Source organism: Osmerus eperlanus, chromosome 6, assembly GCF_963692335.1.
Source record: "Osmerus eperlanus chromosome 6, fOsmEpe2.1, whole genome shotgun sequence".
NCBI lineage: Eukaryota > Metazoa > Chordata > Actinopteri > Osmeriformes > Osmeridae > Osmerus > Osmerus eperlanus.
The window spans coordinates 16,929,017-16,945,670 of NC_085023.1; the positions used below are offsets into that span (position 1 = coordinate 16,929,017).

The following is a 16,654-nucleotide window of genomic DNA, read 5'->3' on the forward strand; positions in this document are numbered from 1 at the left end:
AAAGTACGGGAGTCTGCTCACAGATATATAAAGATCTATGGCGCTTTTATAAAACTGTTTTTTAAATACATTTTCTGTCTTATACACACAATGTCAAAAGAAAAAGGTATTTCTAGTTGTTGCTTCTTTTTTGTATTAGCTAAACAAACATTAGGGGGTTTTGTCATCTGGGTAAAGTGGATCTAGATACAGTCTGTACTCCGTGGCATTTACATGAAGATGAGAGAAGGGGCATCTTTTCCTGGTGAGTTAGCCTGCTAGCTATGGAAAAATAATTTAAAACAACCGATTTAAACGTATCGAGACAAATACAAAACTTACATACTTGTAGCGCTGGTTGTGTTTCTGTCACTCCTCAGTTATTTCGCCTAACGTTTGCAAATGTTCGCACTCTAATTTAATCAACAGAAGAGTAGAGCTAGTTAGGTGGCTAGCTTCGGGCACAAAGCCGGCTGGCTACAGTAGTGTTTATAGCTAGGCTAGCTAGGGACTGTAGCTGGGTATTTTTCTTGCTGGCTAACTAGCTAAAATAGTGACAATGTATATAACTTGACATTAGCCAGCATCCCTTATCTGTAAACCCTAAAGATAGCTAGCTAGCTGTAAAAGAAGTCTCCGATTTTGGAGTATTAGCCTAGGCTAGCAAAGCTATCTGACAGAAGTTATTATCATTGGGTCTGATTCAGTTCATGCAGCGCATCACTTGAGCCGAGTTAACTAAGTTAGTTACTCAATTGTATTAAAGTTAAATGAATTATGTATTTCATTAACTTTTTTGTAGTCAGTGTCTTGCCTCGTACAACTCATTGCCAACTCTTTCCCCTTTGTTATCTGTTCCTAGTCCAATTCGATAGGGTGTCAATCCCAACCAAGTAAGGCAAAGAATGTTTGCTCCTGTGCTTCTGTAAACTACATTTGATCAACAACTCACTGGAATAGCCACTCACCAACCAAAATGGGCAGAATGAAATGAAATGACAGATTCACTTTTTATAGTGAGCAATCTGCATTTCTCTGTTCAAGGATATATTGCCTGCCACATTAGTATGTTTGGCTAAACATACTATTTATGAGGACTTGATGCATTGCAACAAGGGTGGTCTGTTATTCTTGGGGGAGGTTTAGCAGAATTTGAAGCAAATGAAGATGTCCCATCCTTAGACTTGATGAGAGCGTGATGCCCAGGCGAAGGTTAACTCTGCAGGGCCGGGCGCGCTGGCTGCTCCTTGGTCTATTCCTGCTCCTGGTGCTGCTGCTGTTTGTCTACTTGCTTGAGTGCACCCCCCCAGCAGACGTCAGCCTGATGCTGCCTGGCCTGGGTGCCGAGCCCTATGGTAAGGAGTACTGCCAAGCCCTGCTGCAGGAGCAAGAGGAGCACCATGTCAGCCGCACCACCAGCCTCAAGCGCCAGATTGCCCAGCTCAAGCAGGAGCTCCAGGAGATGAGTGAGAAGCTGAAGGTGCTGCAGGACAGGAAGGAGCTCCCTGGGATACAGGGACTGGCTGACACCAAGGACCAAGAGCCTGGAGACCTCCTGGAATACCTCCATTCTCAAATTGACAAGGCAGAGGTGAACACGGGTGCACGCCTGCCCAGTGAATACGCTGTTGTCCCCTTTGAGAGCTTCACCTCCACCAAGGTGTATCAGCTGGAGATGGGGCTGACGCGGCACCCAGAGGAGAAGCCTGTTCGTAAGGATCGCAGAGATGAGCTAGTTGAGGTCATAGAAGCAGCTCTGGATGTCATTAACAACCCAGATGAGGAGGATGGCCAGGAGGATGAAGCACCCATGCAGAGGCAGACCTACACAGAGAGCCACTTCACTGAGGGTAAGAAGGACCCTGACCATGTGTGAATCTGTTACTGAAAAGTAGCTGTTATAAGCTGCATATTTGTGGAATGCTTGACGTGGTATTCTTTTGTCCATTTGGACTTATTCTGATATTTGTGCAGGGCTATACAGGACTGAACGGGATAAAGGCACGCTCTACGAACTCTACTTTGCAAAAGAGGATTCCAGCAGTTTCCGGCACATCACTCTTTTCCGTCCATTTGGTCCTTTGATGAAGGTCAGGAGCACGTCTGTGGAGACATCAGGGATCATAATCAACATCATTGTGCCACTGGCAGGCAGAACAGAAACCTTCTCACAGTTCCTACACAACTTCAGGTGTTGATTTGATTGATATAATTTTCATTATATAAAAAAAAATGTATGTATTCCATAAATTATACTATTGATTATTTTCATATATTTACCAAGCCTGATTGGTTAATTGGTTAATAGATATTGCATTGCCTGTTAAAAATAGATATAATACATGTACCTAAAGATACCTTGAAGGCAGAATTGGCAAGTTTTTGGACCAAAATCATTGCATTTGGTCTGAATGCTGTCCAATCATTTTTGCTGGTCCGACCTTAATGATTGGTCATGTTTATTACAGTCTTGCGACACCAACATATATCAAATTTATGTAATTTTGCTTTCAATAGTTTCCATCACAAAGTTTATTTCAGCAAATGTGACAAAAAGTTATTCTCAACAACATTGCCTACCCTGCCTTTAAGTATGACTTTTTAAAGGCTACTTTTGTTTTGCAGGGAAGTTTGTATCCAACATGATAGACAAGTGCATTTGACCGTGGTTTACTTTGGACAGGAGGGTTTACAAGAGGTTAAGTCCTCTTTAGAAAAGATGTCCAGGTTTGTTCTCATATTGTGAATTATTTCACATCTAAACACATTCTACCTGCTCTTTCAATGTATCACATTGTACAATTGGTTCTTACAAATTTCTGTATCCAGAGTGTCCTGGATATATGTGACAGCTGTTCCTCTTTGATTTGTTAACATTGTTATTTCATCACCAGGGAGGAGGACTTCTCTAACTACACCCTCATCCCAGTGGACGAGGAGTTTTCCAGGGGCAGAGGTCTTGACATTGGAGCCCATGCCTGGAAGAAGGGTGATGTGTTGATGTTCTTCTGTGACGTGGATATCTACTTCACACTGGAGTTCCTCAACACTTGCCGTCTGAACTCTGCTCCAAGTAGGTCTATGAAATTATGTATATTTTTTCTTTTAAATATACAGTGGTCTTCTGATGTTTGTACTGTATTGGTTGTGATGGTATATGTGTTATGACTAACTAAACTTTCTGTTTTCTCTTGTTTTTATTTTAGACAAGAAAGTATTTTATCCAGTGGTTTTCAGTTTGTACAATCCTGCCATAGTTTATGGAAATTTGGAGCTGGCCCCCCCTATTGAAAACCAGCTTGTGAGTACAAAATACACTTTTTAATGTAGAAGTGGGCTTTTTTAGCCTGGTGTTTATGTATCCAATGACAAGCTGCCTTTTTATGCAGATTCATAAGAAAGATGCTGGTTTCTGGAGAGACTTTGGCTTTGGAATGACATGTCAATACCGCTCAGACTTCCTCAACATTGGTAAGCTGTGTTGATAAGCTCAGTGAAGACAGTCTCATAATATACAGTAGGTAGTATTGAATATTTCATCTGAGAAAGCAATGAGACAGGAAGCTACAAAAGAGAACTTGATGTGTGATTTGCTTTCCAGGCGGTTTTGATCTTGAAGTAAAGGGCTGGGGTGTGGAAGACGTCCACTTGTACAGAAAATACCTGCGAAGCGACTTAATTGTCATGCGAACACCGGTATCAGGTCTATTCCACTTGTGGCACGAGAAGCAGTGTGCAGATGAGTTGACACCAGAGCAGTACCGCATGTGCATTCAGTCCAAAGCCATGAACGAGGCCTCACACTCCCATCTGGGCATGCTGGTGTTCCGAGAGGAGATTGAGAATCACCTCCGCAAGCAAGCCTTCAAGACTCAGCTCAAAGCAGATGATTGAACCGGTTTGTTTCCAACGTGGACGTCATAGTCCCTTTGTGCAACTTACAGTCAAGGCGCTGATGTTTTAGAAGACATTAGAATGGCAGTACTAAATATGGTTAATTATTAAAATGCACTATAGAAAAAAGCTGTTTACACAAAAACCTCCAGTTATTTGTTATAGTTTAGCTGAAGACACAGATGAATGTACTAAAATGTACAGTTACATTGATAAATGTGAAAAATCCAAGTGATAGACCTGAATAGCACTACCTGCATTAACATCAAAAGACTAAACATCTGTAAAGTTTGGACTATCAGGCAAAGGTCCAACCAAACTAAGGATTGGGTCCCTTTAAAAAAATAAAATAAAATTTTTTAGTTGTCCCATGCCAGTCTCAAGCCATATCGTTATATTTTTTTAATTCACGTGAAACCTGGGTTTAAATGATGGTAAAAAGGGATGATTTTTATATTAGCATAGGCTTTATTGAAAGGGAAAGACAATCAGTCAATGTTTTCTTTGCATAGAAAACTGCTTGTAATGTGATAAAATAAATAGAAATTTGATCAAAAGCATACAGTCCATAAATATTCCTAATCTATGTTCATCTCCAAAGAAAAATATTCTTAGAGCTGGGTTAAACCATACATGATGGAGCCATTAAATGACAGTTGCGCTGTGGCAAATCTGGGATTATTAACATGTACATAACTTTTCTGTGTACATAATTATAATTGTCTATGTTTTTATAATACGATACATGTGTGCCTACTAGCTGGGTGTGGGAATATGAAAGACGAGATTATACTCTATACCTCTTTACGGTTGATGTCATTGATTAAAATGAATGACAATACATAGAGCAGCATTCACAACTGAAAATAGTACATGTTGGTCCTGATCATTTCTGCTGAGAAAAACATTGCTGGAAAGAGATATTTACACTTGCAAGAATGTGACCTTATCAGACAGCTCTTTATTTTGTTAAATGTCTTCAAAAACTGAAGCTGAACATTATTAAAAATGGATAGGTTACGGTTGCATTTTGTCTGTACACAAACATGCCAGTTTTGTGGCATTTCTGTTCCTTGTTAGTTATGTTTAACATTGCCATTCCAACTATTTTACCCTGCTGCATGGTTCTCTAGATTATTTCTAGAAAGGTTTATTTTTTAAGGATTCTGTTTTTAACTGAGCTCTACTCAACACCAATACAATAAAAACACTTAACAAATGATGTGAAAGTAAACTATTTATTTTGACTTATTACATCATAAAATGTATAGTAGTATTTCAATTTCTTCTGTCACACAATTGTTTAAATTCTCTCAATGTTTCAGTTGGATCCATATACTGTACATTGCAGTAAATCTCAAGCAAGCTTCACCAGTTCGATAATTTAAGCTATAAAATGTAACCAGTGGTCTTAGAATCCACTAATCTGTCTAAAGAAATTCTTAATTTAAGACAAATGGCATAATACAAGTGTATTCATCATAATACAATTGACTACAAGAAATGTATAGAAAATAAAAGAATACTAACAGAAAATCATGTATCAAATCAAAGAGCAATAAACACAATGCTGTAGGGGGGGTTTCTGATTAATTTTTGCAGGTTTATTTTCCACTCCAGCCAGTCAATTTCCTCAGTGCATATGTTCTGGCTGTATTCCCATGGTCTTGTAGATCTCTTTGAGAATAAGAAGAGCTGTGTCCTCTGACTCCCTGGAAGAATTTAAATATCATATCTCATTAATTGGGGGTTACATTTACAAGTACTTTATGTTGAGAAAGATCTTTGCTAAAAGCCGAGTTGAAGGACGATGGCAGAGGAAAATGAAACTGCCCACATACCAGTAGCACAGATGACTCTGAAGGGCGAACAGGTACTCGTTGAAGCTTTCGATTGGCTTCTCCTGTAGAACGTAGTCAATGCGATTTCCTGCGTTCAACATTCCTATCTTCACCTGTGGCTCCTCCTCCCGCAGGGGCTCAGGACTCTCTCCCATCTTGGATTCTGTGACAAACCCTAAGGGGGTATTTTACAGTTTCATAATCATACACATTAACATTTATACTTCAACAATAAATGCCAACAAGGGGGTATTTTTGCCTTTGTATCAATGACACTCCACCTCAAGAGTGTCAATGAGAAAACTCACCCTGCTGCACCTGCTTCTCCTCCTCTTCTTTGATCTGATTGGCCACCATGGCTAGTTCAGCCTGTAGCTGGGCAGAAGATGTGTGAGCCCGGGCAAAGTCATTAAGCGTCTGCCAGGCACTCTTCAGGGAGCTAATGAAGCCGTGCTTCAGGTCTGAGCCCATACGAGTCAGGCTTTCCTTCAGCTCTGCAACAGACAACAGCCCCCCTTGTTAGACCCTCTTGTAACATGATGCAATGCAACTTCTGATCAGGACATGGGTCAGGAAATTCACATTCTGCAGGATTAAGGTTAAAACTGTAGTCTTTATTCTAGATGTCCATACCAAGATGAAGTCTCTTTCTCCCTTTGTGATGTGGGATGAGAACAGGCTTCAAATCCAAGTCTGGCATTATCATGGGCTCCATCCTGTATGCAACTGGGTCCAACTAAAGCAGAGGACAACTTTGTTGTTACATCAAATGTTTTTGTGATTTAGAAATACAAGTAAATGCTTTTTGACTTGGGCATGTCATGAATAAGCACAATCACATTCCTCCAAGGGCAAATAGAGTCAGACGGATTCACAAACCGGATGGTAGATGTTGAAGAATCCTTTGCACGTGGGCAGCTGGTAAGTCTCTTCGATCTTCTCCAGCCCTCGGACTGTCAGGAACATTCCTATTGGAGATCCCAAAGCAAAGAAATTCTCTGGCTCAAAGTCCAGAGAGTGGTACACCACAGATACCTATGCAGTGGAAGGGTGACAGAGATATTATTTTATAGTTATTTTCATTGCAAAGGTATAATATCATTTTACAACAATGTAAAATGTTTGTTTAAAATGATTATTTATGCAACAGTTGCATCAGTTTCCAATGATGTGCTAAAAGATGGGATGTGGTTTACCTGTCCAGTGCCAACTTCAAAGTAGTTGTAATCCACATGGATGGAGGAGACAGTCCCGCGCACAGGAAGCTTCATAGCGCTCGGTTCTGGGAGGGGCCCTACTTGAGCGGGCACAACCTCCTGACTGGCTACCTTTACTTCCTCCTTCTCTTGTGCTGCCTGGTGTGTGGCCAACAAATCGGTGACAAACAGAGGAGAGGAGACATCTTCATGTTAAACTGGTTTTGGTTTGGCAGCTTCACTGAGGAGTTTTCAGAGAAGGCTGTTAAACTAACCTGCTTATTCGCTTTTTCCTTCACAAATTTGGCTATTTTCTTCCGTGGTCCCAGGGGAATGCCCATCTCTTTAAGATCATCAACTGTACACATCAGCTTCATATGAGGGGGAAAGAGATGATAAGTCAATAAATCCCAGGTACCTTGACATTCAGTGTCCTGTCAATGCTCAATATAAGTCATGTGATTACAAGCAAGGAGGTCCTTACAAAAGACTCAATGTCTATCTTCTCCTGTTCAAAGGTACTCTGGTAGTCACATAACCCCAGGTGCTCCAGCACAGTGGAGAGATCTTCAAGCTCTTCTGACTCTTCTTTAGGCACCTCCTCCACAGCAGGTGGGACAGCAGCACTATTAGCCTGGGAGATGGGGCCAGACACCTGATTTGAGAGTAAGATGGGAAATTAAAGTTGTACTTTAATTGAATCAAACTTTGTTATCACAATTTATGAAGGTGATTGTTTTTACATTGTTGGGTTTTATATGATGGTTATGAACTCTGACCTGTTGTCTGTCTACCAGGATGCCTCCATTAGAGGTGGGCATGGTTGTCATCCCTTGCAGGGGTGAGCAATTCTTCTGATTAGACAGCAAGTCAAATAGTATAAGAGAACCTGGACAGAACAAAGAAATAAAACAATATTCAATACAAATGATTCTCATTAATTTTCTAAGCCTGAATACATGTTCACACCATGACTAACCCAAGCTGTGTCCAGACACTGAAACACCTCCTTTGAAATCTGGATTTCTCTGCATGAACAGGGCATAAATCCTGTTAATCTCCTGGGCAACTGTGTCCATTATGGTCTGGCAGTAGGTTGGGCTGTTGTAGAACAATACGTCTAACAGAGTCTCGTTAGTAAAATGACGCAAGCGTCCAGTACTGGGCAGGGTGATCTTCTTTATCCTCCTGAAAGAGGAAGAATTATCATGTAGAGGGTCAAAACATGCCAATCCTGAAGGAGAATTGGTTTCACACAGTCATGAACCATGGCTCTGTCATGTGTCTGTCACCTGTCCACCCCTGTGGCATCTCCATGCAGTGCTGTATGCCACTGGACAGGAAGGAACTCCACCCTGCTGATGACGTGCTCATCCTGGGCTTTCTTAAAGTGACTCTGCAACAACTTCAGGGACACACTACGGAAATCGTCCACTGACAAGACAAGAATATATGACAATGGATTTCAGAACATGATTCAATCTATAAGTATGATTTGGCTCTTGGGAATTTAAGACAACAGGTGAAAACAAGCTACATACCACACTCCACCATGCTCCTGAACCTCAGATCACACACTGGACCAATACCATGGACCATGAAGACAAGATGATCCACCTGTGGCATCTCTCCTGGAATTGGCAAACACAAACATGTAGACAGTACTTTAATAGGAGGTTTTTTTATGTGTCCTTTAATTCGTAACATGTTAAATTAATGAGAGAAATAATAATAATGTAAGAAGAGTTACCATCAGGTACTTCATCATGGTCATCATCGATGCCCCTCTTGACAACTCTAGGTCTGGTCTGTCCATCCTGGGTCGTGCCCCACTCATCCGGCATAGCGGAGGGTTGAAACTGAACTATAACCTAAGAGACAGAAAGAAAGGGAACCACCGGTAACTATGGACATACAGTACTCCACTAAATTAACACAAATGTCAAAAACAACGTTAGTTACCTTAGGATTGTGCATGACAATGGTTTCCCCAGATGGGAACTCCAGCCGTCGATGCCACTGGTTGGTGGACACAGCTTTCTTATATTCTCCCTTGATAGAAGACAGATTATCACTCAAAGAAAATCACAGCAATCACCAAGTCAGGTCAGTCATCTCTCAGGACAAACGCTGTGCTGCACACGTGAAGCACAGCGTTCACCAGCACTTGGTGTACTTAGTACTGACAAGCTTATCAGAGTTAACGTTTATGGGACAAACCTCTAGCTTGTCGCTGAACTCTTCTGAGTAAGGAATGAAGCGGCTGTCTGTGTCTCCCTTGTAGAACCAGGTGCAGCGCCGGACCTCGGTCGGCTCCTCCTCCCAGTAGACAGCAGTCCGGATGCGGTCATACAGCTGCACGTCGTAGCGACCGCCGTCCGTGCACACTATCACGCTCTCAGGGTCTGGTTGGACTGGAATCAAATTATACATTTTGGCAACTTTAGCCGGTTTAATTTGATAGGAATCCTGATGAACGCAAATGATCCAAGTCAGATTGCAGTAATATGTCATAATGTGCCTCCAAACCTGAGTTATAAATCTCCTCCAGCTGAATAGAGTCGAGGATACTAAAGGGAAGCCAAACACTTTTAGATTCCACTTGTTTGCAGAAGAACCAATGAGGCTGGACAGGCTCGTAGACATTGTAGTTGTATTGCATCATGGGGTTGGCAGGGACTAATGCTCCAGAAGTGGTAGGGGCAAGAGGGGGCGTCTGCATCTGTGTGGTAGGAGGCTAGAGGAAAAACAACACAGATTTAGACTCAACTTGACTACAAGCATCTTCATCAGAGGCATTTACCATGCATGGCGTCAAAAAGATAAACAATGCAAACAGCTCAAAAGAGATGGATTGTCTACCTTAGAATATGTGGAGGGAATCGTTTGGAACGTTTGAGCTGGAGAGCCAAGAGAGTAGGGATTTTGTTGTGGTGGAAAAGGCTGGGACTGAACCTCTGGCCCTGCAACATAGGGCTTCGCCCTGCTACTGATGGGGTTGTGGCGGTAAGGATTGTAGCTTTGTTGACTGGGCTGGGGAGGAGGAGGGGTCACTGTGCTAGGGGGAGGAGTGTATCGTCCCATTGGGTTCTGGTAAACCCCACCACCAAACTGTGGCACAGGGTTGGTTTGAGGTGCAGGAGTTTGAACCATGGCACCACTGGGTACAGAGATTGGACCTGATGTTGATGGGGCTACTGAGAGTGCTGGGGGTGGGCATGGCTGATGCCCAATGGAGGCAAATGGGTCACTGCTGGTGACAGTATTAGAGAAGTAGTTAAAAGTGGCAGGGGCGGGGGCATTTCCAGAGGTCTGTCCAAGAAAGCTGTCTTCTTCTCCTACATCTGTTGAGTCATCTAGAAAAGAAAGACACCACACAAACGTGACATAAACTAGTTAGCTGCATGTATTTTAATTTGTCATCTCAGCACTTACATTTAACATGCACTCATAAGTTGCTCACATGTATTCTTATTACGTACAAATAATTTTCCTACTACTGGGCTACTATAATTCACACATTTCTCGGACCTGTTCACTATCTAAGGTTACAAAGGTATTTGGATTATTAGATATGGTGAAATGACACCAAAACAGAGACAATTGGTCTACTCGGAGTTAATGATAAACCAGCCATAAACGACAACTGACATGTCAAATGAACTGTTTTGGTTGTACAACTAGCAAGCTGACTTAGCTGCAAGCTAGGTTGCTAACTTTTGCCAATGAATAATAACCCTATTTGCCTTATCTTACCTCCTGATAACACGGCTGGACCAGTGGCCTGGCTGACAGGTATGAACGGTAGATTAAAATTAAACTCTGGTGCCGTAGTAAACAGTAAATTTGAGCTGGAATTGGCCACATTGTTGGTTTTCCTATCAGCCATTTTCATCCAAATTACACGTAGCCAAGCTTATCCCACTGCCGGGGCAGTCATTAGTTCACAACCCGGATATGGGAGGAAGGTTTCGTTCCTGCGTTGAAGTATCCACTGATTTGTAAACATGATGATAGCTCTGCTGAACTAGTACGTAGCCTAGGGCCTACTGTACACCGGTTGTGTTGAAACATACGAAAAAGCACAGTGCTGCTGCCCCTGCTGGTGTGGAGAACTATTAACACTGTGGTCGTGTCCAGAAAAGTAGCATAAAAAATTTACTAAAAGCAGATAATCGTTGGACGTTATTAGGTTGGTAATATTACATATGATACAATCTCACAAAAAATAAGGTCTAGTTCAAAAGAATCACACCCCGACTGTGCAAGATATAAAGCGGTTTCTCAGCCGGGGTAGTCAGGGTACATTTGACATGGGTGCTTCCATTCGAATATATTTTTATTGGTACAATTTTTATTTTAAATATAATGAATATTTGAATCCAACAACATGACAACCAAGGACACATAATCTTCTTTGTTATTGTGTGCTAATTTTCCTGAGCTTTTCGTGCTGAATATGATGACGTACAGTTAAAGTTTTGATGACGTACTTTTCCCGCCACAGAGTGTTCCTGCCTTGACAGTCAAAGTTGGTGTCTGACTAGCTAACTCCATAATTTTACGTTGTTGTGACACTTATTTTACCGATTAATCATACTGATTCTGCCTAATGATGCCTTCTTCTCATGACTGGATAAACAACCCAATGGGTGTTGTCGAAGGCATGTTTGGTAAGAACAAACGAAACGCTGAAAGCTAAAATTGATAGTTAGCTATATCTGGCTAGAACAGCGTGCGCTGGCTGTGCTACAGTAGTCTTCCTCTTCTCGGCTGGATTGGGGTCTGGTTCAAAAACTTTGTTAGATATGATGATTGCAAACCAGCAAACCGTACATTATTAATTTTAGAACAATACAACTTTATTGTTGTTAGACTAGTTAGACTAGTTCTTTTTTTTATCACCTGCCCAGTTAGCTAGCTAGCTAGCTGTCCCACCAACACAGCAATGTTTTAAGACTGTTAGTTGGGTACTAGTAGATCGTAAACGTTTGCAAACTCTTGTCATGTTACGAAGCCAGATTGGAACACTTTCATCTTTTTATTTGGTGTGACCCTGTTCGCGTCCAGAATGACAACGACCCTTCAAATGTTTCACTTTCCATTTAATCTGAATGCAGTGAGTGTTATTGTCAGTCAGCTTCCCCATTTTCACCCACGGTGAGATACCACACAGATCCTATGTTTCTATATTTGTGACTATATCATTTTTGTTATTTTTCAGCCCAGAGAAACTCAAACCCCCAATGGGGATCAAAAGTTGTGGAGTACTTCAAAGACAAGCTGAAAGAAAAAGAGGCCCATACCTGGGTAATGTCATGTCTAACACAAATGTTATTGTTTTCAACCAGATTAACATGCCATTGAATTTGCTGTTCATTACAAATATTTAATAGCTATGTCTACCTTTTTAACTATTGTAACATGTTACTATCCATTTCTAATGCCTCCATATAGGTTCCCTCATTGAACGATGTCCCTCTGCATTACCTGAAACCTGACAGTCTGGTGAAATTCCGTTGTTTAATCCAAGACATGTTTGATCCAGAGTTCTACATGGGGGTGTATGAGACTGTTGAGCCCTCTAACAATGCTAAAGTAAGTATTTCTGACAGTTCTATTTCTAGAGTAAATACGTCAACATGAGATGCATTGCTGACAAAAAATTACTTGCATTACTGTAGATAATTGAAATGAACATGCAAGACATATTTTACATGAACATTTTTTTACTTCAGGTTTTGAAATGTGGGAAGTATAAAGATGTTACAGAGTGTGGGGTAAGTCCATTATACTATTATACAATGACATTGTACTGCTTTGTTTTAATATTACATGTAATACAACAATGTGATGCTATTGTTTTATACGACATAGTACCTGTTGACTTAAAATACTAAAATGACTTTCTGTACCTGTGCTGTGTGTTTTAAAGGTGGATTTGATTTCCAGAAACACTGTGACTTCCGAGAGACAGACCTTCTATTGTGTTCCTGTTCCAGGAGAAAGCCAATGGGCAAAAGATATATCCTTTCGATTTAATGTAATCAAAATCACTTCCTAAATTGTGTGTTTATTTTACAGGTGATTGATTATTTGTTACGAATTGCTAGGTGGCCATTATATTGAGTTTCCCTTAACTGTCACACAGTTATGCCTGCTCTAGCCAAGCAAGAGTGGTCCCTTCCACCTCTTACGTCCCCAGCAGACAGAAGCGCAGCTACGAAGAGGATGATGACATGGACACACAACCCCAGAAGCAAAGAGAATTACACATTGGTACAGGATTTTAAAGCATACATTGAGATGAAGATTTACTAGGTACTTTATCACAGAAGAAGACCGTTTGACTCGTGTGAACGCGGTCTCCATTCTTCTGCAGAGCACCATGGCAACGGGGATTCCAAAAGGCAGGAGACCGAGGCCCCCTCCAGCCAAACCACAACCCCGTCAGACTGCTCCTCCCATCTGGATCTCAACTTCCCGTTGCCAGGGGAGAGGGGCCCAGCCTGTCTAGTGAAGGTAGTACATCTCCCTGTAGGGTCCTGTCGACACTTTCTCCCTGGTGTTTCTGTTGCCCAGGCAACAAATTCACATCTGTATTTATGTGGTACTACTCATGGACTTCCAGGTCTACGAGGAGTCGGACAGCTTCAAACTGAATGACACAATTGAGGTTTATGGGATCCTCTCCATGAGTCCTGTCCTGAGCGGGGTGGCAGAGGAAAAGTAAGGGTCTTCTTTTAGAGTACATCCCTGTCCCCACACAGTTCTTCTGTCGTGTGTATATTTTGTGTTTGTTGTATTTATGTTGCACGTCGCTGTTTCTAAAAAGAGACCTGGCCTCATCGTTGCTGGACCCTGTGGAGAGTATGGAGACCGTAGAGGAGCAGAGAGCCCACAGCCCACCTGCATCACTAGTGCCTCGCCTCCACATGCTCTTTGCCAAACGTCTGCAACACAACAACCCTCTGCTGCCCTCTGCACCTCTGGAAGACAACAGCACAGGTAAGATCACCCACCTAGTTAGCATATCAATTGTCTATTTATTTTTGCTATAGGGTAAAAGCGTAGATGCATGTAGCCGTAATGTGTCGGGTCTGATTAAGTCTTCGTGTCTCTTTCAGTTTTCTCATCGTTCTTAAGCGAGATTACCTCGGTGAGAGCTGATCTGCTGGCATACTTGACTCACATTCTCCTGGGAGATGGACTGGCCGCAGAGTACCTCATACTGCACCTCATATCCAGTGTGTGAGTGGACCAGGCCATCTTTAATCCTTAGTCATGTGTATCCTCCACAACCATAGACTTTGTATATTCTTTTACCCCAAAGCTAAATGTTCTTCATATTGGTTTCTTATTAGGTATAGCAGGCGGGATGTTCTTCCTCTGGGAAAATTCAGCCTGAATCTGAGTGGCTGTCCAACCACCTCCCCGTACACAGATAAATTGTATACAATCATCCAACAGCTCGTCCCTTGTGTGAGTCAACATCCGTTGTTTCTTCTGTTAGTTTAGTCTTCCAAATCAGTGTGCGTTAATGTATTTTGTTCTTCCATTCCATCCCCTCGGCAGTCGTATCGGTTAGGTATGAGCCTACAGAACATGAACAGCCTGCGACTGGTGCCCAGGAAAGACTATGTGGCCAACAGGCTGGTGAGTGGAGCACTGCAGTTGTCAAACAACACCTCCCTCTTCCTTGATGAGACGCAGCTGGAGCAGGGGCAACTCGACACCTCAGGTGAGCGCTCCGGGATCCGTGGGTCGCCACTGGGGAGCAGACGCGTTGAAATCTTTCTTAAACGCACTCTGATTTACATCATATAGATGTGGCATTAGGAATGCACATGGAGTGCCTTTTTTTGTTGTTGCTTGTTTGCTAATGGCGGTGTTTGAACATTAACTTCGGTGTCATTTAAACATTGCTAATATTTTTATATTGACTTTTGTATGTCCTGCTGTAGGTGTACGCAACGTCACTGCCCTTGGGAACCTAATATCCTGGCAGAAGGTTGATTATGACTTCAACTACCACAAGATGGAATTCCCCTGCAATATTAACGTGCTCATCTCGTCAGAGGGACGCTCACTGCTACCGGTGAGAACATGGGGGCCCGTGAACACAAGAGGGCGCAGGATGGCGACACCCTTGCAAAGTAGAGTCAGAGTTCGGTTTCATCCAGGGCTCTCAGGAGACTGACACTCACAGTGGGTTGTTTCCATTCAGTGTCATGCTGCTGTCTCACTTCCCATTGGTCCCCGGTAGCTGTCCGCATGGTCTGGCTTTAGACTTGCCTTCACTTTGTTGCGAACAGCCTGAGGAATGCGGCGTGTGCTATTCCTGTGTGCTGGTCTAATGTGTTGCCATGGGCGCAGCTGTGCTGTAGGGACAATCCAGGGAGAGGCGTCAGAATAGACCGCCTGTTTGGCTGCAGTGAAGGACAGTGTGGAATAAAGAGGTCTCAGGGCAGATCAAAAGTTCAGATCCCCTTGGCATAAGTATATGAAACAGGATCCAAATCGTATACAGACACATTGTTGACACAGTAGCTGCCGTAGTTAGTAACTCAATTTAGAAAACGTACTTCTGAAAGAGACAGACTGTACCACACTGGACCACTATGTTGCTTGAGTTTATTTATATTTATCTTTTGCTCCTCTGGTTGCCATGTAAACCCCCCTCCAACAGTCGGACTGCCAGGTGCATCTACAACCCCAGGTGACCCCATCCAACATGGAGGAGTACTTCAGTACCTTCCTGTTGGCTCAGATGTCGTCCCAGCTCAACAGGTACCGTGTGTACCTGACTGTGGCTCGAACCCTGGACTACAGCATCTCTGATGAGGTCACCAAGGTGAGACACTGTGCATAGTGATCTAGAAGGAGTAACATGGTCACTACTCGTACATATGCATGTTGTTGAAATCTTTCTACTGATCTTGCGTTGCCCAGGCAGTCGAGGATGACTTTGTGGACATGCGTAAAGATGACCCTCAGAGTATCTCTGCTGAGGACCTGCACAGGCTGCTTGTTGTGGCAAGGTGGGATTATTCAACATTTGTCAAATGTTTGGATTTAGAATAGTAATGGTAAAAGACGATTTTCATAAGTCACAATCAAAGGATGTTGCAGCTTTTAATGAGCAGGTTTTGTTTTAAAGTAGCTCACTCTGGTCAATGTTCTTCAGGTTGCTATCTCTCAGTTTGGGACAGACCACCCTTTCAAGAGACTGCTGGATGAGAGCCAAGCACTTAGAGGTGCTCCGAACAAGTAGGACTGAACAGCAGAAGAGTGTCAATGGCAACGAGCCTTAATCTGGAGTAACATTTTGATACAAAGAACAAAATCTTGCAATAAACTTGTTTTTTTTTTCCATGTATAAGATGGTTATTGGTCTCTTTGAAAATATGTATTTTGATGTACCTGTGAGATGATTTGATGAAAATGATCTTTGTAGAGGTAGAGCTTTCAACTCCATATGCATAACACCTTGTTTATATTTCTTTACAGTATGCTTTGGCCTTACATTTGACAAAGTGCTTAGATATGGGGTGACCTTGAAACTATAGGAAAAATATGCAGTTTCATGTATAAAAAAAGAGAGAAAGATGCTCTACCTAGCCAGTGATAACTTGATATCTCAATGCTCCATAACAGGATGTGAACAGTAAAACAGGAAGCTCATCATTGCAACCCCCCTAGACCATAACATGCACTTACATTCGATGTTTTGGAAAGGAAAAA

The 16,654-nt window shown here is 42.3% G+C and overlaps 3 protein-coding genes across 6 annotated transcripts; 2 read left to right on the forward strand and 1 right to left on the reverse strand.

Annotated features, from left to right (window-relative positions):
* Positions 1–118: 118 nt before the first annotated feature.
* On the forward strand, positions 119–5,095 carry csgalnact2 (chondroitin sulfate N-acetylgalactosaminyltransferase 2). Of its 2 annotated transcripts, none has more exons than XM_062463972.1 (8): positions 119–244; positions 842–1,829; positions 1,954–2,170; positions 2,605–2,706; positions 2,874–3,052; positions 3,186–3,280; positions 3,369–3,450; positions 3,581–5,095. In XM_062463972.1, the coding sequence occupies exons 2-8, from the start codon at positions 1,178–1,180 to the stop codon at positions 3,871–3,873; spliced, it is 1,620 nt and encodes a 539-aa protein (XP_062319956.1). In that variant the 5' UTR covers positions 119–244; positions 842–1,177; the 3' UTR covers positions 3,874–5,095. The 2 variants fall into 2 exon arrangements, with proteins under 2 accessions (XP_062319956.1, XP_062319957.1); XM_062463973.1 differs by having other exon boundaries at positions 3,369–3,496; positions 3,581–3,720.
* Positions 5,096–5,097: 2 nt separating this feature from the next.
* sec23ip (SEC23 interacting protein) lies at positions 5,098–10,878 on the reverse strand. 2 transcript variants are annotated; one of them, XM_062463970.1, is made up of 18 exons: positions 10,667–10,878; positions 9,773–10,266; positions 9,440–9,647; positions 9,131–9,324; positions 8,873–8,962; positions 8,661–8,781; positions 8,452–8,541; positions 8,203–8,344; positions 7,890–8,098; positions 7,690–7,799; positions 7,395–7,565; positions 7,186–7,281; positions 6,911–7,069; positions 6,594–6,749; positions 6,348–6,450; positions 6,023–6,208; positions 5,715–5,889; positions 5,098–5,585 (listed from the first exon to the last, which is right to left on the reverse strand). In XM_062463970.1, exons 1-18 carry the CDS (start codon positions 10,803–10,805, stop codon positions 5,507–5,509), a joined length of 2,922 nt encoding a protein of 973 aa, XP_062319954.1. In that variant the 5' UTR covers positions 10,806–10,878; the 3' UTR covers positions 5,098–5,506. The 2 variants fall into 2 exon arrangements, with proteins under 2 accessions (XP_062319954.1, XP_062319955.1); XM_062463971.1 differs by having other exon boundaries at positions 10,648–10,761.
* Positions 10,879–11,396: 518 nt separating this feature from the next.
* mcmbp (minichromosome maintenance complex binding protein) lies at positions 11,397–16,569 on the forward strand. 2 transcript variants are annotated; one of them, XM_062463976.1, is made up of 16 exons: positions 11,397–11,583; positions 12,135–12,220; positions 12,368–12,508; positions 12,649–12,690; positions 12,846–12,935; positions 13,060–13,189; positions 13,293–13,432; positions 13,542–13,639; positions 13,746–13,918; positions 14,038–14,161; positions 14,275–14,392; positions 14,486–14,651; positions 14,875–15,008; positions 15,600–15,764; positions 15,863–15,951; positions 16,098–16,569. In XM_062463976.1, the coding sequence occupies exons 1-16, from the start codon at positions 11,523–11,525 to the stop codon at positions 16,222–16,224; spliced, it is 1,884 nt and encodes a 627-aa protein (XP_062319960.1). In that variant the 5' UTR covers positions 11,397–11,522; the 3' UTR covers positions 16,225–16,569. The 2 variants fall into 2 exon arrangements, with proteins under 2 accessions (XP_062319960.1, XP_062319961.1); XM_062463977.1 differs by lacking the exon at positions 11,397–11,583 and adding an exon at positions 11,702–12,029.
* The last annotated feature ends 85 nt before the right edge of the window (positions 16,570–16,654 follow it).